General features: G+C 45.5%; 1 protein-coding gene across 1 annotated transcript in view; it reads left to right on the top strand.

Moving 5' to 3' along the window:
- Positions 1 to 5,946: 5,946 nt before the first annotated feature.
- abcg2a (ATP-binding cassette, sub-family G (WHITE), member 2a) overlaps positions 5,947 to 23,861 on the top strand; it is a 43,480-nt gene continuing 25,565 nt past the window's right edge. Inside the window, exons 1-4 of the mRNA XM_078562594.1 lie at positions 5,947 to 6,006; positions 15,208 to 15,322; positions 17,893 to 18,045; positions 22,996 to 23,153. Of these exons, the coding sequence (XP_078418720.1) occupies positions 5,954 to 6,006; positions 15,208 to 15,322; positions 17,893 to 18,045; positions 22,996 to 23,153 (479 nt within the window). The 5' untranslated portion in view covers positions 5,947 to 5,953. The remainder of the gene's footprint in view (positions 6,007 to 15,207; positions 15,323 to 17,892; positions 18,046 to 22,995; positions 23,154 to 23,861) is intronic.

The raw sequence follows: 23,861 nt of genomic DNA on the forward strand, positions 1-23,861 counted from the left end.
AAGAATGGCAGTCTCCTTCCCTAAAGGAGATTAGAACCAGATGGGGTTTTTTTTTTACAACAATCGATGATAGTTTCATGGCCACCATCACTGAGAATGGCTTTCAATTCCAGACTTTATTTTTGTTATGGTGGGATTATGAACACATGCCCCCCAGAGTGTTAACCTGGCTGTTGGATCACTAGTCAAGTGACATTACCACTTGGCCACCATCACTATCTGTTAAATTTAGCAATTTTTCAGGTTAATTCACATCAGAATTAGACCATACTTGGTACTGTGCACAGGCTAGGCTTATATCCGCTGGAGTTTAGACAAATAAGAGGTGACTTGATTGAAACATATAAGATCCTGAGGGACCTTGACAGATTGGATGTGGAGAGGATGTTTCCTCTTGTGGAAGATTCTAGAACTAGGGGTCACTGTTTAAAAATAAAGGGTCGCCAATTTAAAATGGAGATGAGGTGAAATTGTTTCACTCAGAGGATCATGAGTCTTTGGAACTTTCTTCCTGAAAAGGTGGTGGAAGCAGAGTCTTTGAATATTTTTAAGGCAGAGGTGGATAGATTCTTGGTAAGCAAGGGGGTGATAGGTTATCGGCGGTAGGTGGGATGTAGATTTCAGGTTACTACCAGATCAGCCATGATCTTATTAAATGGTGGAGCAGGCTCAAGGGGCTGAATGGCCTACTCTAGCTCCTTGTTCATATGTTCCATGTTACAAAAAAGGATAACCCTGTGTGCATTGGGCCAATGCAAACCCAGTGGTTGGAGTTTTGTTACAAGAATGCTGCAACCATAAATTAGACCATCTATAGAAATATAGGCACAGGGTTTCTAGTAGGGCAATTCTACTTGTACATGCCCCTGGAGGTAAGATGATGAGATGTCTGATTGGGTGTTATGTGGCTACATGGCATTGCAGATGTTATTGCAAACGTTGACTTCGTTGTACTTGAGTGTCTTTGCTCATTATTTTGGGCATTGCTGCATCAGGCCTGCCAACTCTCACAATTGATTGCAAGGGATGTGATTTCTTAAATAATTTTGCTTTCATGTACAGCCTTTCATGATCACAGGATGTCCCAAAGTACTTGCCAATAAAATCCTTTTGAAGTGCAGTCACTGTCGTAATTTAGGAAAACCTGATGCACAGCAAGATCCCACGAACAGCAATAAGATAAATGACCAATTCGTCAGTTTTTTTTTTATATACTGTTGCTGGTTAAGGAATAAATATTGTCCAGGGCACTCGGGCCTTTCTGAGGACCAAGGCTTAAGTTTGGCCTTTTCATGGAGCTTGCATTGTATTCCCTTTGGCGTTTTTATGTTACTGACACATGACGTCCTCACTATCAGCAGTTCCAGTCTGCCACCAGCCCAGGCTTTGAGTGTTTTTTTTCACTGCTCCCAGCCTCTCCATCAGGCTTGATTTCTCAGCCTATCCCCTTCTATCTCCCAGTGGCTCCCTAATTCTCGCTTTTCCCAGCTGCTTTTGCTTTCCATCTGTGCTCCCAGGAAGCACCTGTGAACAGCATCACAAGAGACCTGCTGAAAAGGTGGTGGAAGCAGATTCAGTCAAAACTTCCATATAGAATTGGATAAAAATTGCAGGTTTATGGGGAAGGAATGGGGAGAGCGGAACTGATTGGATAGTTCTTTTAAAGATACAGCACAGGCATGATGGGCTGAAGGCCTCCTTCTGTGCTATAAGATTCTATAAACACAAAAGCCTTTATGACACACACATCTCAGGAGGCAGAGGTGCATGCTATAATTAAGATCTTGCACCATCTCATAAAATGTGATGTCAAAGTCCAGTAGTTTCATAAGAAATATTGCATATAGAGAGGGCAGCAGGTAAAAGGTGCTTTCATAAGGATCTAACACTTAGCTAAATGGAGACTGGGAACATTGCCTTGCTGGTCCTTGGTGAAGTAATCTAGAGATCGTGAGTTCAAATCCAACCAGGGTAAGTTGCAGAATTTAATTCAGTGAATTTGGTAATTTAAGACTATTGCCCAAAAATAAAGTCAGGGATTCGGGAGGGAGTTGTTACGATGTGGTAACAGTGGCTGAAGCAGGTTCAATAAGAGTTTTCAGAAGAGAATTAGATAAATACTTGAAAAGAAGGAAATTGCAGGACTATGGGGAAAGAGCAAGGGGTAATTTGATAGCTGTTTTAAAGAGCTGGCACAGGCATGATGGGTTGAATGGCCTCATTCCGTGCTGTCCGATTCTCTGATTTGTTACTTGTGCTAGCACCAGAAAATCCCAACCAGTTCTTCCTGGGCCTTCCCACCATCTACCCAATATGACCGACACTTGACTGCATTCCTTCATGAGGGGCGACTTGATAGAAGTTTACAAAATGATGAGTGGCATGGACAGAGTAGATAGAAGCTTTTTCCCAGGGTGGAAGAGTCAATTACTAGGGGACTTAGATTTAAGGCGAGAGGAGGAAGCTATAGAGGAGATGTGCGGGGCAAGTTTTTTACGCAGAGGGTAGTGAGTGGCTGGAATTCGCTGCCAGAGGAGGTGGTGGAAGCAGGTGACGATAGTGGTGTTTAAGAGGCAGCTTGACAAATACATGAATAGGATGGGAATAGAGGGATACGGACTCCGGAATTGCAAAATGTTTTAGTTGACGGGCAATATGATCGGCGCAGGCTTGGAGGGCCGAAGGGCCTGTTCCTGTGCTGCACTTTTCTTTGTTCTTTCTTTGTTCAGCGACCTTCTTAAGAGGTAACTCAGTTGTAACCCAGTAGGTTCGAGAAGAAGGGCCCATCATCCCCTTTAGGGTAAATAGGGAAAGGCAGCAAATATGGTTACTTGTATGTACATGAATCACAAATAGTTAACATACGGGTACAGCAAGTAATTAGGAAGGCAAATGGAGTATTTGCCTTTATTGCAAGTGGGATAGAGTATAAAAGTGGGGAAGTCCTGCTACAACTGTACAGGGAATTGGTGAAACCGCACCTGAAATACTGTGTATAGTTTTGGTCTTCTTACTTAAGGAGGGATATACATGCATTGGAAGCAGTCCAGAACAGGTTCGCTAGGCTATTTTTTGGAGTGAAGGGGCTGTCCCATGAGGAAAGGTTGATCAGGTTGGGCCTACAAGCTTTTAAAAGAATGAGAGATGATCACATTGAAACATGTACGATTCTGAGGGATTTTGACAGGGTAGATGTTGAGAGGATGTTTCCTCTCGTGGGGGAATCTAGAACTAGGGGGCACAGTTTAAAAATAAGAGGTCTCCCATTTAAGATGGAGGCGAGGAGGAATTTCTCCTGAGGGTCATTAGTCTGTGGAATTCTCTTTCAAGAAGACCAAGTCAAAGGAACAGGAGTAGGCAATTGAGGCCTTCCAACCTGTTTGACCGTTCAGTTAGATCACGGTTGATCTGTATCTCAACCCTATTTTGTTCCTTATCCCTTAATACTTTTGCCAAACAGAAATCAACTCGTCTCAGGATATGAATAGTACAATGTTCATTTTCGAAGTGTTAAAACTTTATATTTCCAACTGTGGAAAGGCGCAAAAATTTGGATGAGAAATCCGTGTGTGGCCCCCTTTCTAGTGGCGCTATATAACGTTACATCAATTCCCCGGGCCAGGCAGCGTCTTGGGCCATTACCGCGCCGTGTTCGCTATCGATATAATTGAAGTGCAGGTAGGAGCCAAGGGGAAACCTGCTCCTGGGGAATTTTTGTAAGTCTACATACGCAAACAAATATGGCTTAATCGTACTGGCCACCCATTAGCACTGAATATTGAGTCGTGGTGTATAACAGGCAACAGATATGATACCTGTTTACTGCAACTGCTAACGATGAACTTCTTCCCATGTTATTTTGTTGCTTTAATATTTCACATACTGTGGTATGAAAGTCACATCTTTAATTGCAGTCTGTTGTGTACAGAGTACTGTGTACAGCTCCGGTCTCCACATTAAAGAAAGACACACTGGCGAAGGTGCGAGAAAGAATTACAAGAATGACACTAGAACTGAGGGGTTATAACCACCAGGAAAGACAAAACAGGCTGGGGCTCTTTTCTTTAGAAAGGGAAAACTGAGAGGGTGACCTGAGAGAAGTGTTTAAAATTATGAACGGGCTGGATATAGTACATGTATGGAAGATGTTTCCAATTGTAGGGTTTCTAAATCTAAGGCTCATAAATATAAGATAGTCACTAATAAATCCAATAGGGAATTCAGGAGAAATGTCTTCGTCCAGAGAGTGGTGAGAATGTGGAACTCACTACCACAGGGAGTGGTTGAGGTGAGTAGTATAGATGTATTTAAGGGGAACGTGGAAAAACACGTGAGGGAGAAAGGAATAGAAGAGTGTGCTGATACAGTGAGATGAAGTTGGAGATTCATGAAGAGCAGGAACATTGACATAGACCTTTTCAGCTCAAAGGCGCATTTCTTTGCTGTAAATTGTTTTGTAATTTTATGGTCTTTTTGAGCTGAGATTGTTACACGAGACAAAACTGTTCCCTGAATTTAAATATCGCTAATGATTTCTTTCAAGTCTGTTTTCTGTTTGGGAAGTGACTTTATACCTAAGAGTTGTCGTAGCTTTAACATACCAGTGGTAATTTTATGACGTCTGCGGTTGCTGTAGGTTGTGGGGGAGGAAAAGTACTGAAGAAATGTTTACAGGACTGTATGTCTGAAAATGCTTTCTCTGTATTTCAGCTAACTAGCTAATATGGAAAATAGCAACTCCATCGGTGATTTGCAGATGAATAATGTACCTGCTACCTTGGAACAGAGTCCTCCAAAGTTGGACAAAAGTACGTTATCTACCAGATCAACAGTCAGCTTCCACAACATTTGCTACAGTGTGAAGATCAAGAGCGGTTTACCATTTCTCCGTAAAACCAACGTGAAGGAAATCCTAAGTGGTATCAAGTGTGTATTTTCATTCTTTGATTGGCATTGTGGCACGGGAGGGTGGGGCTGATTTCAATGTTTGATTGTAACCACAGAGCCATAGAAACATTACAGCACAAAAAGAGGTCATTCAACCCATCGTGTCTGCGCTGGCTGAAAATTTAAAAATAAAAAAAACTAGCTGCCTGTTCTAACCCCAACTCCCGGCACCTGCTCTGTAGCCTTGCAGGTTACAGCACTTTAGGTGCAGATTCAGGTGCCTTTTAAAGGAATTGAGGGTTTCTGCTTCCACCACCAAACCAAGCAGCGAGTTCCAAACACCCACCACCCTCTGGGTGAAGAGGTTTTTCCTCATATCCCCTCTAATCTCCTACCAATCACCTTAAATCTGATGGTGCAGGAATGTGACTTGTCTTGAAGTATGTAAGTTCCGTAAATGGGACTACATTGTTACCGCATTGGAAAGGTGCTGGCCGGAGATGCTGGCTCCATTACTAACAGGGAGTGCAGGGAGAATTACAAGGAGCAATCCAGAACACAGCAAAGCTGGTAACTTGGACAGAATGACATGCTGCAGTCTCCCACCCATCACAAAGCTGCAGCTGGGGATTCATGGGGACGTTGCCCAGCAGTTAGTTGGCGTTGGGACAGGAGGGGCATGGGAAGGTGGGGCAGTTGATGGAAGGGGATCTCAGCCTCCACATACAGAGGTGCAAGAGGACAGAACTGAAGAAGGCCAGAGATTGCACAGGCTTGTTGGCCTGGAGGAGATTACTGAGATAAGAAATCACTTTTATTCTTTCTTAAAATCTCAGTTCTGGTATCTCTTCAGCTAATATAACTTTTCTGTGTGTATATATTTTCTTTTCCTTCATGGTAAATGTGTGTATTCTGTTGTGTACCTTTCACAGATACAAGTCTCATAAACTACATAATTTATTTCTGACACACTAATTCGGCTACTGTTTTTCCAAAGACAATCTTGTGTGAGGTTCCCAATATTTACATGACCTTTGTTTCCTGTGTTTTATTTTGTAGTGGCATCATGAGACCTGGAATGAACGCTATCCTGGGTCCCACAGGAAGTGGAAAATCTTCGTGAGTTTCAGTTACATAGAATTGCATTGTATCGATCGCAATGAAAAGCCCCCATTGCTCAAAAGGCTACCTTAGTGATTATGTTCCAGACAAACCTCCTCCCACCCTCTTCATCTCAATCTTTCAGCACATCCTTCTATTCCTTTTCCCTCATTTGCTCCTTTAGATTCTCCTTAAATGCATCTATGATATTCTCCTTCATCCCTTCATCTGGCAGTAGGATTAACACAAGAAGTAGCGGAAATAAACTCCCTCAAAAAAGCTGTCTAGGCTGGTGGCCAAATGAAACTTTCATAACTGCGATTGATAGATTCTTGTTGGGCAAGCATATTAAGGATTATGGAGCCGGGAGGATAGATTGAGTAAGATACAGGTCAGTCATGATCTAATTGAATGGCGGAACAAGCTCAAGGGGCAGAATGGCCCCTTCCTGTTCCTGTGTTCCACATCTCACCAACCTGTAAGTAAAAAAGCTTCTCCTGAATTCATTATTGGACTTATTAGCGAGGAGTTGAGAGAGGTGGTGGAGGGGTAGAGCTGGGTGTCAGCACACATGTGGAAACTGATGCTATGTTTTTGGATGATGTTGCTAAAGGATAGATGTGGATGAGAAATAGGAGGGGGCCGCTGATAGGTCCTTGGGGGACTCCAGAGGTAACGGTGTGGAAGTAACCCAGCACTGTAAGGTTATATTATTGAGGTTTTGAAATGTTGGGCTATCCTATTTGACTAGGTTATGAATAGGGATGGTAGAACTGAGGGTCCTATTTTAGATTCATACAGCACAGAAGGAGGCCATTGAGCTTATTGCTGTCAGTGCAGAGACAGGAGAAACTTGCCATGGGGAAGGAGGAAATTGCAAAGATGTTGAACAAATATTTTTGTCTGTCTTCACAATGGAAGACACAATTATATACCAGAATTAGAGGGGTAACCAAAGGGCTAAAAAGAGAAACTCAAAATAATTAACATGAACAGAGTACAAGTATTGGAGTAGTTTAAGGAACAAAATGCTGACAAATCCCCAGGACCTGATGGCCTACATACTAGGGTTCTAGCTCTAGAGATAGTGGATGCACTGGTTATGATTTTTCAAACTTCTTTAGACTCTAGTTGGTGCCGGCAGATTGGAAGTTAGCAAATGTAGCAACACTATATTCAAGAAAGAAAGGAGAGAGAAAATGGAGAACTACAGGCCAGTTAGCCTGACATCAGTCACCAGGAAAATGCTGGATTCCATTATTAAGGAAGTCTTAACAATGCACTTAAAAAAATATAGTATTATCAGACAAAGTCAAAATGGGTATATGAAAGGCAGATCGTGTTTGACAAATTTGTTAGAGTTTATTCAGGATTGATAAAGGGTTGATAAAGTTGTATACTTCAATTTCCAAAAGACATTTGATAAGGTGCCACACAAAAGGTTAATACACAAGATAAGGGCCGATGGAATGGGGGTAATATATTACCATGAATAGAGGATTGGTTAATAAATAGGAAGCAGAGGGCAGTGATAAATGAGGCATTTTCAAGTTGGTAGGCTGCAAGTAGAGTGCTGCAAGGATCAGTGCTTTAGCTATTTACAATCTGTATGACTAAGACTTAGATGAAGAGACTGAGCGTAATGTATCTAAGTTTGCCGACAATACAAAGTTAGCTGGGAATGTAAGCTGTGAGGAGGACACAAAGAGGCTGCAAAGAGATACAGACCAATTAAGTGAATGAGAAACAAGAAGGCAGTTGGAATATAATTTGGGAAAGTGTGATAAGAGACTGAGGAAATTGTGGCTGTATTCTCTGGAGTTTAGAAGAATGAGAGGTAATCTCATTGAAACATACAAGATTCTGAAGGGGCTTGAAGGGTGGATACTGAGAGGTTGTTTCCACTGTTTGGGGAATCTTGAACATAGGGGCATAGTCTCAGAATAGGGGCCATTCATTTAGAACTGAGATTAGGAGAAATTACTTCACTCAAAGGGTTGTGAATCTTTGGAATTCTTTACCCTACAGGGTTGTGGTTGTTGAGTATAAATAAGGCTGAGATAGACAGATGTTTGGTCTCAGAGAAAAAGGATATGGGGTGCGGGCAGGAAAATGTAATTGACACCGAAGATCAGCCATGATCGCATTGAACAGTGGAGCAGTCCGTATGGTCTACGCCTGCAGTTAGTTCTTTTGCTCTAATGGAGGTTCAATCTTCTACAGAACGAAAAACTAGAGACAAAGGGCGGAATTTTCCCCATCCTGCCCGCGGCGGGTTTCGTGGCAGGCTTGAGCAGAGCATCTGGAGACAGGCAAAAGAATTGAGTTCCCACCAGCGTAAAAGCAATTTGTAATTCTCCTGACAACTCTTTAAAGGTGGGTTGTTGGCGGACCAGGTATTCGTCTGACTAGTGACCTGAACGTCACTTGCATTCATTACCATCTCGTGAGTGCTCATTAAATATGCTTTTCACCAGAGTTACTTGGCACCTTCCAATCTTATATCATTGCAGCAGGAATTCACACTGATCTGATTCACATTTGAAAAAGAGTGGCATGTAGCGTTCAGACCTCACTTCACTCGTGACTTGGAGGTGAGTGCAGGGGAGGAGGGAGAAAAGGATGATGGACACGCAGGAAGGCATTGGAAGGGGTAGATGATGGACACATGGGGTCAAAGGGACAGGAAGGCGTTGGAAAGGGGTGGGAGGAGGGGGAACAGTGGCTGCCGAGGGAAGCTGGAGCCTGATGAGGGAAACTGAAACGCTGACACACAAAGGGGTGGGTGGGATACCACATGTATAAATGGGAGGGGATGCACACAGACTCCGGAATAGGGAGCAGGTGAGTGTTTTAGTGTAGGGCAAGAGGGACGGGTCACACAGACTCATGAAGGGGGGAGCCGGGTGGGGTGGGGGGGGCCTTGTGGTGGGGAGGGAGACAGTGGGCTGATCAGTCACGAGGGCACTGGGGAACTCATTGAAAGTCAAACTCCACGGTCTGTGGCCAACAGGTCAGACTGAGAGAGTACAGTCGCTCCTGGGGCTCACAGTCCGGACTGAGGGAGTAGATTCAGACCTTGGGCTCTGTGGACCTCACAGTCAGGAGTGAGATAGTAGAGACTGTCCTGGGTGCAGCAGGCCATGCTACAGGGAAATGCATGGCAAGCACGTTGTACTCCCACTCCAGGGAGGGGCAGGGCCTGTGTGCTCAATTGGGATAAGGCACAGCTTGGTGTGCAGGGCTTTTTCCCAGTCAGTGCCCGTGGGTTTGTCTGGCTCTGTACTGGGCTACATGTGGGATGGTCATGATTATGGGAGGCATCAGCAGCCTGTACATGGGGTAACCATAATAAAGGGTGGGGGGGGGTCATTGGAAGCTCTTTTGGTGAAGTGGGGAATCGCGGGTCTCCTCTGAAGGTGACCGTGGACACAGCATCTAGATGGGGAAAGGTGAGGTCCACGTGGGGCATGGACACATCAACAGTGATGGGTTCGGGGAGGAGGGGACCACGACAACAATGGGATCCAGTATCACTGGGGGAGGCTGGAGAATAACAGGAGGGAGCTCTACCTTCACATCGTGAGGTTCCAGGTAAAAACGGAGGGAGCTGAACACAGACAGGGGGAGGGTCGAAGCTGGTCTCGAAATAACAGTGAAGAGCCACTTCCGCACACAAAGTAATGGTGCAATTTAAAACCGAGACTAGAAAGGAATCTGTACGGGAGGGGTCAAAGGCAGTGTGGGAGGAGTGCACTGCTGGACAAAGTGGCCCGTTCTGGGGGCGCCCTCAAACTTCTTGGAGCCACAAGATTGAAATTGAGTCAAAGCTGAGAGAAAGTAGGGAGACTTCCTTGAGAAATTTGCCATTGGAACACAAGGGGATCACATCTGCCACATTCTTTGTGAGGGACTAATGCCCCATGGAGTTGGTAACTATCCCCTGCCAGTGGCCTGAAGGTCACCGCCGTGCTCAATTTATTTGCCTGCAGATCATTCGAGGGATCCACAGGAGAGCTGTGCAACATCTCACAGTCCGCCACCACACATAGATACATCAAGGAGGCCACAGATGCCCTATACAGCAAGGCTCATCAATATGTGAGGTTTACACTTGATGAAGATAGCCAGGCTGCTAGATTCAATGGGTTTGCAGCTATTTTTGGCTTCCCTAGAGTCCAGGGTGCAATTGGCTGCACCCATGTGGCTCTGAGGACTCCATGGCAGCAGCCGCTAATGTTTATCAACCGTAAAGGGTTTCATTCCATCAATTTTCAACTGGTCTGCGAACATCGGAAGCACATCATGCACGTTTGTGCCAGGTACCCTGGGAGTTACCATGACTCATACATCCCGAGTCATTCCCAGGCGCCTCACATATTCGAAGGGCCTGAGCGTCTACAGGGATGGCTGCTTGGGGATAAGGGGAAACTGCTCAAATGATGGTTCATGACATCTGTGCGTCAGCCTCAGAGTGCCTCGGAGGACAGGTACAATGCAGCTCATAGCTCCTCGCGGTCCATAATCGAGAAGACCATTAGCATACTGAAGATGCGCTTCTGATGTTTAGACCGCTCAGGTGATGCTCTGCAGTGCACTCCAGAAAGGGTCTCCTGCATCATCGCTGTATATTGTGCCCTTCACAACCTGGCACTTCAAAGGGGTGATCCCTTGCCAGAGGGAGAAATGGAGGAGGATTAGAGCTCCTCGAGGATGAAGAGGGCCAGGAACCTGAAGAGGGTGATGAGGGTCAGCTCCCACGGGACGAAGCCATCGAGGAAGCACAATGTGGAAGATGTACCTGTGTCACTTTAATTCACCAGATTCCAGGAGGAGTAAGGTGAAGGTAACGGGAAATGGCCACATTCCTCCTGTCCCTTACTGTAGAAAGGGATGTGCAACCAGTCACATCGAGAGCAAGTTCAGCATTCGGACTTGCACCTTCATTCCTCATAATTCACCAGGCCAGGACCTCTAAGAAGGCCAGCAGAGCACCCTGCATGTGGTCACTCCGGGGAGTGAAAGTCGACACAAAAGCCAAGATCCTGAGTCCACTCAAGAGCTCAAGTCCACTGACTTGATGCAGTCGTCACTACATTAGTGAGAAACTGGCAGCGGCCAGTGAGATGAGGACATGGTTGGGGATATCATCCTCCCGTTCAGGCCTTGCCCTTTGGCACTGCACTGAGGAGACACAACTGCCGCTAATCCTTCAAGGCTGCTGAGCTGCCCTCACAGAATAGTGTCATAAGGGGAAAGGTTACAAATGCTTTAATCACTCACTTCCAATAAAAGTTTCAACACATCTCCCTGACATCACACAAGGGTCCGGAAACTATCTTCAGGTGAGGTTGATGTCACATGAATGTGAATCTCACAAAGGGATTATCACTGAGTGGGAGGATGGCTAAACCTCGGCAATAAGAGGATAAATATGTAAATAATCGCAACGCCTTCAGTTAACCAAACCATTCACATTAACATTAAATGTATTAACAAATGTGCAATGTTTTTACAGTGGTTGCACACCCATGACCCAAAAGTGGAATCAAAATTTCTTAATTTTCCTAACCCTACCACTGGGTGCAGTCTGGGTGCAGCCACGACTTCCCAACAGGAGGCAGCCTGCTGACTGCTTCATCCTGATGTCTGTGATGACCTTGGCAGACGTCCTCTGGTGGCCTGAGGCCTGGAGGGCCCCGGCATGATAAGGGTCACCTGCTCAGGGGCAGATGCACCCGTCCTTGGTCTGAGCAGCTGGAGTGGATGGGGTCACAGGCAGAGGGGATTCTGAGTGGCTGGACACCTTTGGGGTGTCCTGAGCAGAGACCCCTGAGGTGTTTGGCTGATGCTCACCCTCCCCATGGGTGCTCAATGGCCTCTCCCTGACTCCTTGAAGAGAAGGGGCACCTGGCTGGAGGTCAAGGTGCCTCGTTCCCCTAATTGCCCTTGAGAAGGTGGTGGTGAGCCACTTTCTTAAACCGTTGGAGTCCACGTGGTGTAGGTATACCCACAGTGCTGTTGGGGAGGGAGTTCCAGGATTTTGATCCAGCGACAGTGAAGGAACGGCGATATATTTCCAAGTCAGGATGGTGAGTGACTTGGAGGAGAACTTCCAGGTGGTGGTGTTCCCATCTATCTGCTGCCCTTGTCCTTCTAGATGGTAGTGGTCATGGGTTTGGAAGGTGTTGTTGAAGGAGCCTTGGGGAGTCCCTTCAGTGCATCTTGTAGATGGTACACACTGCTGCTACTGTGTGTCGGTGGTGGAGGGAGTGAATGTTTGTGGATGTGCTGTCAATCAAGTGGGCTGCTTTGTCCTGGACAGTGTCAAGCTTCTTGAGTATTGTGGGAGCTGCACTCATCCAGGCAAGTGGGGAGTATTCCATCACACTCCTGACTTGTGCCTTGTAGATGGTGGACAGGCTTTGGGGAGTCAGGTGATGAGCTGCTCATTGCACGATTCCTAGCCTCTGACCTGCTCTTGTAGCCACAGTATTTATATGGCTAGTCCAGTTCAGTTTCTGGTCAATGGTAACCCCCCTGGATGTTGATAGTGGGGGATTCAATGATGAAAGTGCCATTGAACATCAAGGGGCGATGGTTGGATTCTCTCTTGTTGGAGATGGTCATTGCCTGACACTTGTGTGGCGTGAATGTTACTTGCCACTTGTCAGCCTAAGCCTGGATATTGTCCAGGTTTTGCTGCATTTGGACATGGACTGTTGCAGTATCTGAGGAGGTGCTGAACATTGTGCAATCATCAACGAACATCCCCACTTCTGACCTTATGATGGAAGGAAGGTCACTGATGAAGCAGCTGAAGATGGTTGGGCCGAGGACACTACCCTGAGGAACTCCTGCAGCGATGTCCTGGAGCTGAGATGACTGACCTCCGACAACCACAACCATCTTCCTTTGTGCTAGGTATGACTCCAACCAGCGGAGAGTTTTCCCCCTGATTCCCATTGACACCAGTTTTGCTAGGGCTCCTTAATGCTACACTCTGTCAAATGCAGCCTTGATGTCGAGGGCAGTCATCCTCACCTCAGCTTGGGAGTTCAGCTCTTTTGTCCATGTTTGAACAAAGGCTGTAATGAGGTTAGAAGCTGAGTGACCCTGGCAGAACCCAAACTGGGCATCAGTGAGCAGGTTATAGCTAAGCAAGTGCCACTTGATAGCACTGTTGATGACCCCTTCCTTTACTTCTACTGATGATCGAGAGTAGACTAATGGGGCGGTAATTTGACTTGTCCTGCTTTTTGCGTACAGGACATAGCTGGGCGATTTTCTACATAGCTGGGTAGATGCCAGTGTTGTAGCTGTACTGGAACAGCTTAGCTAGGGGTGCAGCAAGTTCTAGAGTTCAGTACTGTTGCTGGAATATTGTCAGGGCCCATAGCCTTTGCAGTATCCAGTGCCTTCAGCCGTTTCTTGCTATCATGTGGAGTGAATTAAATTGCCTGAAGACTGGCATCTGTGATGCTGGGGACCTCCGGAGGAGGCCGAGATGGATCATCCACTCGGCACTTCTGGCTGAAGATTGTAGCAAATGCTTCATGGTCATCATTAGACTTTTAATTCCAGATTTTAAAAAAAATTCAAATTCCACCATCTGCCATGGTGAGATTCAAACCCGGGTTCCCCAGCATTACCCTAGCTCTCTGGATTACTAGTCCAGCGACAGTACCCACTCGGCCATCGCCTCCCCGGGCCTTGGAAAGGAAACTTAACAAGTTCCTGCGGACAAGGAGAGGAAATTTAGAATGTGCTGTGATTATGATAATTAGGGACTAACCACACAGGCATGGACTTTGCTGCAATGCTTTAGGGGGGTGTTGAGAGTAATTGATGTGGTTAGAGGGTGGAGTCAGTATTGTAAATGGCCGTACCATTGTCAGGTTGGAATTCTATGATCTTTTTTGCCGTATTTGTCCATAAAGAAGATGCAATAAGATTGTTGAGGATAAAATTGGGCATTAATTTATAGCCGAAGGAGACTGCAGGTATACTGATGGTTGGTAAGTTACTACCAATATTTTCTCAAACAGTGAGATTAATATGTCCGATTACAGCTAATGCTACATTATTTTAATAGCTGCTACTTGGGTTCAGTAACCCAAATCCTTTTTCTCCAGTAGATCCCAGTTATTAGTTGGCACGGATTCTTTTGCCAAATTTTATTCTGGATTTGAAACCAAGTGTAATCTGGTTCTGTGCATTTGAAGTCATTCTCACCAAGGATTGCAGGATCTCCACATATCCTTCCTGAGCTGAGCTTCCAGCCCCATATTCAATCCATCATGATGACTGCCTACTTCCACTTTCACTCCTGCCTCAACCCATTTACTGCTGAATCCCTCACTCATGTTATTATCGTCCCCAGAATCGACTATTGCAATGCTCTCTTGGCCAGGCTCCCATCTTCCACCCTCTGTGAACATAGTTCATACACAATCCTGCGGCCTGTTTCCTGTACTATCTCAGTTTTACATCTCTCAGCTGCTCAGTGTGTTGTGTCAGCCTTGGCTTAGTGGGTAGCATCCTCTCTTTTGAGTCAGAAGGCTGCGAGTTCGTGTTCTGCTCTAGAAACTTGAGCACAAAATCCAGGTGGACATTGTCAGTGCAGGATTGAAGGGGGAGCTGCAACTTTCTGATGAGATGGGCCACTGGCAGAAGCTACTGCCTCCCTTGCCATGTTGGTGAGCAAATGAGCTCCCGGCTCTGATTGGCCAGCAACTCGTGGTGGGTGGGATTTATGCCTCCGGGGTCCTTGATCCTGGGGGAGGCCTGCCAGTGGCCACTTAATTGCCCGAATGGCACTTACACCAGCTGGCCTTCCCGGAGGGGGTAACACAGGTCTCTCGCCGGCTCTCCAGCCTGTGGCCCAGGCCCCTGGCGCCTGCATAAAATCCCCCCCCCCCACCCCACGAATTTCCTTCCCCCACTGAAGTATTTCCTGCTTCCTAACCCCTCCTGGTTCACCTGAATGTAATATTTGCTCTCTTTTTGGTAACTAAGGAAACCGATGGAAATGGGCATGGGGTGGAAAAGTGGAGTAGTAGGTAGAAGATCAGGCATGATCTTTATGAACGGTGGAGCAGGATTGCGGGGCCGAAGGGTCTACTCCCACTGCAATTTCTTATCTTTTAATATCCTGATTCTCTCCTGTATGCAGGGCTAACGCCTATTAATTAATGATTACTGAATATTACTCCCCAGGTTACTTGACATTTTGGCTGCGAGGAAGGATCCTTCTGGTTTGGAAGGACAAGTGCTCATTGACGGTGCTCCGCAGCCTCCTAACTTCAAGTATATCTCTGGTTATGTTGTACAGGTGAGAATTCAATTGCTGCACGTTCTGAAAGAGATACTCGAGGCATTTTGGCGTTTAGAAGATCCTGCACCACGGCCCTGATTGTTTTTGAGGTTCCCCTCAAGCACATCCAGCTATGTTGTTTGTAGCTTGACAGGGGTCAGAAATCAGGCACTCAACTTTAAATGACCTGCTTCTCCTGCAGGACCACAAGACGGGGTCATTGATGAAGCATATGATTATGATTGGTTGCTCCGGCAACACTTTCTGATGACCAAATTATCTAACAACAGACAACAATAATGTTTTGTGTATTGATGCAGCTGCTAGAAGACAATTGTGGTGGTGGTGCTAATGTTACAGTTCACTCAGGGAGTCCGAGTTGCTGTGGTAACATGCACTTTTCCATGCATGTTGCAGTCCGGAGCTATAGATAGCGATGGTAGAGTCTCCAACTTCCTTTCCATATCCCTTAACACCTTTGCTTAACAAAAATCTATCAACTTCAGATTTAAAATTAATAATTGACCCAACATCGACTGCTGTTTTTCAAAAGGAATCTCTCCTGCTCTCACCACCTGCCATTGGCGAGTGTTGGAAGGATTTACAAGCTGATAATCAACCTTTTTGACCGTGTTATGAACTCACCTTCCTTGGTCATCAAGACCTGGAGTGGGACTTGAACCCAGAGCTTCTGGCTCAGAGGCAGGGACACTATCCGCAGCATCACAAGACCTCCTCAAGACAGTTGTAGTCTTCTCCATATTGGCTAGTTGATTGGCATAACTGTGAGCATTTAAAGGGGTGCTTACTTTGTACAACTATGCACTGCCCATTACTTGAAGTAAAGCTCCCCTCATCATTTTACTATGTAGCGTTGACCTCTGCTGTGTAAATTGGCCAGAATTTAAACCCCTAATTTGCTATCCTGGAAGTTTCTGCACACGGACAATGATGCGGATATGAGCAGGGCTCATTGTGACTCCTTCCCCGCTCCTCCCCTCCAACCCCCTTGTACAGTGCACATCAATCATTTTATTCTGGTAAACAAGAAGCCCCTTTAGATTTCCATCCCAAATTCTTAAGGAGATTCAAGGAGTCAAAATAAAGGAAATGTAGTGTTGAATGTTCAGTCTTAGATACATATATTTTAATATACCTTTTTCAGACACTTAACTCATTTCCCTGCGTATTGCCTTGGGGTGGTAGCACTCTCGCCTCTGGGTCAGAAGGTTGTGTGCCCAAGTCCCACTCCATAGGCTTAACTGCATAATTTAGGCTGACACTCCCAGTGCAGTATTGAGGGAGTGCTGCACTGCCGGAGGGTCAGTACTGAGCAAGTGCTGCACCAGAACTGGAGTTTAAGCCTTAAGCCTGTTCTGCTGCTCAGAGAAATCCTGGTTGATCTGTGACCTAACTTCATTTTCCTGCCTTCACTCCATATCTCTTAACACCTATGCTTAACAAAAATCTATCAACTTCAGATTTAAAATTAATAACTGACCCAACATCGACTGTTGTTTTTCGAAAGGAAGTTCCAAAGTTCTGACACCCTTTGTGTGCCGAAATGTTTCCAAACTTCACACTGGAAATGCCTTGTACCCCAGTCCTGATCTCCCCAACCAGAGGAGATTGTTTCTCTCTACCTACCCCATTCGTTCACCTTAATGTCTTGAAAACTTAGGTCAAATCACTCCTTGACCTCATAAATTCCAAGGAATACAACTCTACTCTGTGTAATCTCTTGTAATTTAACATGTGGTGTTTATGTATAATCCTGGTAAATCGACGCTGCAGTCCCTCTACAGCCCCAATATCTCCTTCCTAAGGTGCGGTAGCCAAAAACCAAACATGGTAGCATAATTTCTACACCCTTTGTAGCCCCCTAAATATGAAGGCCAGTCTTTCATTCACCTTTATGACTATTTTCATGTCCATGTCATTTTTTAATGATCTGCGTACATGAACCCCTAGGTCTTTTTGGACCTCCATTGTTTCTAGCCTTTCACCATTTAGCAAGTTCTCTGATCTGTTCTTTTTAGGTTCAAAGTGGACAGTCTGAGGTATCCATCTTTCAGTTAAGACATTATCCTGAGGCTACCAGCTGTCCCCTCAGGCGGGCGTAAAAGATCCCAAGGCATTATTGGAAGAAAAGCAAGGAAGTTCACCCTGGTGTCCTGGGCAAATATTTATCCTTCAGCCAACATCAGTTAAAACAGATTATTTGGTCATTATCACTGCTGCTTGTGGGATTTCACTGTGCACAAATTGGCTGCAACAATGACTCAGCTTCATTGTACCTCATTGGCTGTGAAGCGCTTTGGGACATCCTGAACTTGTGAAAAGTGCTAAATGCAAGTCGCTTTTCTTTACTCCTTCTTTCTAGGAACATAGGAACAGGAGGGAAGCCATTGAGCCCTTCATGTCTGTCCCTCATCCAATAAGATCATGGCCACTTTGATATCCAATTGAAATGTCATCTTTCCAGATGTCATTTGAACATTCGCTTGATCTAATAATGATTTCTTGGTCTTGGTTGACCGATGCACTGCCTGTTTTCTTAATTTCTTAAAAATCTTTTCGTTTGACAGGACGATGTGGTAATGGGAACGCTGACAGTGAGAGAGAATTTCCAGTTTTCCGCTGCACTGCGTTTACCGAGGAGCATCCGCAACAAGGAGAAGAATGAAAGGATTGACCAGGTCATGAAAGAACTTGGACTGACCAAAGTGGCAGACTCCAAGGTAGGGGAGAGTCCTTATTCTGTTCTCTGCTGAAAGCTGAAACACTTTCGCTGTCCTTATTTTCCCGTGAAAGACCTAATGGGCCAGAAATTGCTGGAAAAGAATGAGCATTTGATGGTTCCTACCATTATTAGAATGCAAGACATACCTCCGGAAATTTATTGCGAGAAAGAGATATGTTATGAGTTGCGATTTGCCGCTAATTGCTGGACGATTTGCGCTGTTAGCCTCTCGATTAAAAAGAATAAACGACGATCTGCCAAGAGCCTTCCCCCCCAACATGCGCAATGAATTTGCTGGTTTGGCATCGTTAATATGCATTAACCTCACAGCAGCCCTTTAGGCCTGTCCATGTTGTGCCCTGTTAATGACATGATTTATGATCCTGACTTGAAACTCAAACCTTTCCAGCCCAGAAAGGGAACAATTGAAACTGTGGCCATCTGATTCCTCCAGGTAGTAAGCTTTCCCTAGAGGCTTTACTTTAATTTTTAAATTTAGCCTTTCCTTCTGCTTTTGCCCTCCCTTGATCCAATCTTTCTTTCCCTCTATTTGTTTCTCTTTTCGCATTGAACTCGATTCTAATTTGCCCATTTTTCTTCTCCATTATTCCTCTGTGGAGAGTGACTGATGGCCCCGTCACTCACTGAGGTCCCAGAAGTCCCGATGCTGTCTCACTGTGCTGTCATCTGCTCACGCTCACAGCAACTTCTGGCGCAAATGTAATATAACGTAAAGAGTGAGGTAAAAAATCCAATTCACAGCACTCGTGTGAGATGGAATTCCTGGGCCAATGTAGGGCCTTCAACACTATACATTGAGAAATGTTAAAGTTACGTTTTAATGGACAGTTTTTGACTTTTATTTCAATCCTGCAATTCCACGGCACTGGGTTCCACACTAATGTTTAATATCTGACTACCTTGACGAAATGTTAAGTGGACGGAACACTGGGAGGACTCCTCTGTGAGCGTGCCTCCCCTCCATAGCTGCGTTCCTGTAGTCAGCGGGCAGAATTTTTAGGTCGGTGTGTGGGGCGTGTGCCCGGCCCGATTGGATGCGAAACGACATCGGGCGAGCGTCCTGAAGTCATCCTGCGCTCACGCAATGTTTTAGTCGGCGGGCGGATGCGCGCAAAAGTCGTGAGCACACCCGCCGACAATTAAGAAGCCAATTAGTGTAATTAAAGTCGCAATTGCCTTTAATTTTATGTTGACGTCCAACCTCACGGTCGGCGGACAGGCGAAAGGGCCAGACGGACTTTGCATTTTTCATGAAACCTCATCCAAGGGCGGGATGAGGTTTCCGTTATTAAATTTTTAAAAAATGTTTAAATCTACGGGCAGCATTTTGATCATGTATATGTTCTGGTGACTGATTGTGAGGCTTGGACAATTTTTCTCCTGATTTTAAAATCTTTCTTTAATTGTTTTCAAGTCTTCAGCTCCCAGAGGCTGCTCTCTGCCTTCAGGGAGCTTTCATTCCGCACCCCCCAACCCCTGCGCCCACACTTACATCAGCGCCTACCCTCCTCCCGCCCCCACCCCGGCAGCGCTGAGCAGTTCAGCGTGTGCTTTTCGTTGTCTGGCCGTTAATTGGCCAGCGTGAAATCGCAGTCGGGGGGCCGGTCGTGGTCAGCGGCCTGTTCCCCTGCCGATCTCGGACCCGCCAATCGCACCTACCCACCGAGCTAAAAATCCTGCCCAGTGTGTCCTGGTGATTGGTACACCCAGGTATAGCACCAGGATATCCACTTGCAACCTCCGCCCCCCAAACCCCAGCCCCCTCACCGGAGGGTCCAACTTTGTTACCCATCTTGGAATTCACCCCAATACCGTGTATTGGCAGGAGAGCTGAACCCCCAATGCTCCAAGCACCAACCCATCTTCACGATGGCCAAGATCCCATTACTACTTCAGTTACGTTTCATAATACCTCATGGATAATTTTGTCCAGGAACAGCCAAGATCCATCTTTGCATTTGCTTGGCTCTTATTTCCAAGCAAATAAACACAAGGGCAATGGCTTAAATGGTTTCTCACTGTGCATATGATAATGAGATATCATGCTGTAGCTGTGATGCAACATGGCATCAACTGGGCGAGACTGGGAACTAATTATCCCTGGCCATAAAATTTAAGGGAGAAAAGGGAATCTTTATTGTATCCCTTTTCTCTCATCGCTATAGTCTAAAAAACTTTTGTAGACATATCCCTGAGTTTGCAGGTGATGGCAAAATATATGGCAGAGCAGATTAAGTGCAATTGGATTGTGAATGAGAGATTTTAGGATGATTGCTTGTCTCTCTATTCTCTTCAAACAGAATAAATGAAACCAATCCGATGTTTTGCTCCTAATTTTTTTCCGGTCTGAAATGTTTTTGCTGTAAGGTCCTTCTCTGACCTGGTTTAAGCCAGTTTTCAAGTACCCTAGTCACCCACTCCTTAAATTAGCTATCAGATTGTCAGAAAAACAGAATATGATACGCATTCCCTTCCCTACCAGCACCAGGAATAACAAACTTCCCTGAATCCACCTAGACTGCTCCGTAACCAGTCCGGTCTTTAAAACAAATAAAATCAAAACACTGCAGATGCTGGAGGTCTGAAATAAAACCAGAAAGTTCTGGAAAGACTCAGCCGGCCTGGCAGCATCTGTGGAGACAAATGGTGTTAATGTTTCGAGTTCAATATGACCTTTCTTCGCAAGACAGAAAGGTCATATCAGGTTTGAAACGCTAACTCTGTTTCTGCCTCTCCATTGGCGCCGTCCAATTGCTGGGTTTTTCCAGCACTTACTGTTTTTATTTCTGTCTTTAGAACATATTTGTTCTCTTGATCTCTCAAAATTATTTCAAATATTTTCTCTACCACTATAATTCAACTCCCTGACCTGTGGTTTCTGGTTATGTTTATTGATCCTTTTTTTTTGAAGCAACTATCAGCTGATGGCTGATTGAAATTGTCACCTCCTTTCCATCCTGTGTATCCAACATCCCCATTTGATGCCTCCAGTAGCAACTGGTGGAGGCCATTCAGCCCCTCACACCTGTTCTGCTATCTGATTAGATCATGGTTGATCTGTACCTCAACCACCATCCCACCAGCCTGGGTTCTGCAACTCGCTTACCCAATAAAAACCTATCATGCCCACTCTTGAAAGCTGTGAGCCTCAGCATGCATAGGTTTTTTGAGGGGCAAGTTATAGATTTCCACTCCCCTTGTGTGGGAAAAAAAGGTTCCAGATTACACTCCTAAATAGCCTTGCTCTAATTTTAAAATATTGCCTCAGACTGGATTCTCCCTCCTCTCTCTTTACTTGGTAACTATGGCCAGGAAATGTCTCAGAGCTGATCCCGTTCTGCTGAGGGGAAGTAAGATCGACAGAGCAGATTCAAGGGAGAAGCCGGCCTGTATCTCCTGGCTAACCTACCCTTTTGCTCCACATCCTCGTGTTATTCCTACAGGTATGACAGGTACATGCTGGTGACTGCTGCATACAGAAACTATTTGTGTGACCCCCCCAGGTCGCCATTTGAGTCTTTTTTGCTGGTCAACTTGCCAAGGCTCCTTCGACAGCACCTCCCAGATCGAAAGGCTCTATTGCCTTGAAGGACAAGGAGAGCAGGATCACAAGGGCCTGCGAGTTCCCCTTTAAGTCTCACACCATCTGCTTGGAACTATATCACTTTGTTGTCGCTGGGTCTAAATCCTGGAACTCCCTCCCTAACAGTACAGTAGGAGCACTTTCACCACACAGGCTGAAGGGGGTTCATCACCACCTCTCCATCCAGGGCAATTAGTGATGGGCAATAAATGCTGCCCTTGCCAGCGATGCCCATAAGCTGAGAATGAATTTTTAAAATAATAGGAGAAAATCTCTGAAAATCATCATTCTGAAACTTTTAAAAAATCTTTTTGTCTGAATTTTGTGTTCAGCAAGATGTTGGATGTTAATGCTGGGGAGTAAGACACTTTCCATTCCAGACACTCAACATCAATGTAAAGTACTCACTGGTTGCTGTACAACGTGATTAAAGGCACAGCAAAAGTCTCTCTGCTCTGCCCTAACCTTAGCTACAACCTCACTAGGGGGAGGTTTCTGCCATCACTCAGCGGGTGCCAGAAGGCTGTGGGTTCAAGCCCCACTCCAGAGACTTGAGCACAAAAATCTAGACGGACGCTCCCACTGCAGTGCTGACAGTGCTGCACAGTCAGAGGTGCCTTTTTTTTTTGGATGAGGTGTTAAACCGAGGCCCTTGTGCCATCAAAGGTGAACATAATAGATCCCCATAGCTACTATTTCTATGAAGAGCAGGGGAGTTCTCACGGGTGTCCTGGCCAATATTTCTCTCTCAAGCGATGTCACTAAAAAGGAGAGATGATCTGGTTGTTATCATTGTGCCATTTTTAGAGCTTGCTGTGTGCAAATTGTCTGCCACCTGACCTACCCTATAATAATGATGACACATTTACTCTCACATTATGTATTATATTCAAGGCTGAGATAGATAGGATTTTGGTGTCTCAGGGGATCGAGGGCTGGATTTTGCCCTCAACGGTCGGGCATCTGCTGGCGTGACGAATAATTCAGCCCCAAGGAATAGTGGAGTTGAGGCAGAAGACCAGCCGTGAGCAGGGTCAAAGGGCAGCACGGTCTACTCCCATTTCTTATGCTCTTAACGGCTGTTCATTGGCTGCAGACTGCCCTGGGACATTCTGAGGTTGTGAAAGGTGCAGTAGCGATGTAAGTTTATTTATTTCTGGAGGGTTTGCATGGCGTTGTTCACACTGGCTGTCCTCCAGCCTCCTTGAGTTAAGATTCCGAATTGGCGGCGTATGTTTCTTTTTAAAATGAGTGTATTTTTACAGAGATGCACTCATTGTCAGAAAGAGCTATGAGGAAAAGGACTCTCCCCAGTAATTTTTTCCCTTTTCATGCTTGAAACAGGTTGGAACCATGTTAATTCGGGGAGTGTCTGGTGGAGAAAGAAAGAGGACAAATATTGGAATGGAACTGATCATTGACCCATCGCTTTTGTTCTTGGACGAACCGACCACCGGTTTGGATGCAAGCACAGCACTTGCTGTCCTGTTGCTGCTACAAAGGTGTCTTCATGTAACCAACTGGTTGAGTTTTAACAAAAGCAAAAACACTGTAGACTCTGGAAATCGGAAATAAGAACAGAGGAATATTGCAGAGAATGATACTCAGCAGGTCAGGCGGCATCTGTGGAGAGAAAAACAGAGTTAACGCTTCAGGTTGATGATCTTCCATCTGACCTGGAAGAGGTTAAGAGATGTAACCGGTTTTAAGCAAGTACAGAGACAGGGAAAGGGAGGAAGTGGGTGGATGTGGGAGGGGGAGGGGGTCAGGCTGTGGACGGAGAAGAACAGAAGGGAAGGTGTTTGATTGGTGGAAGGCAGGAGAGATTAAATGACAAAAGAGATGATGGAGCAAGGCAAAAGAGGATGGTAACAGAACGAGTAAAGAAACAGACGATCGGCCTAGAGGAGGTGTCAATGGGAAAAGCAGGATCATTCCCGGGTGTCTGGAAAAATGGGAGCAGTGATTAGATCTGAAATGATTGAAATCAGTGTTGAGTCTGGAAGGTTATAAAACGTGGTTACTTTATAACTAGAGAATTTTTAACATCGGTCTCCAGAACTTCATGGTTTATTTAATTGCGGGGAGACAGATGAAAACTTTATAGAATTTCTGGGGAGCTTATATCATTTTCCATGGGATGCCACATAAGGTATAATGTAGTTTCTGTATGGAACTTCTATTTTAAGGACCATAGGAGTATAGTAATA

This window comes from Cetorhinus maximus, chromosome 1, assembly GCF_964194155.1.
Source record: "Cetorhinus maximus chromosome 1, sCetMax3.hap1.1, whole genome shotgun sequence".
Taxonomy (NCBI): domain Eukaryota; kingdom Metazoa; phylum Chordata; class Chondrichthyes; order Lamniformes; family Cetorhinidae; genus Cetorhinus; species Cetorhinus maximus.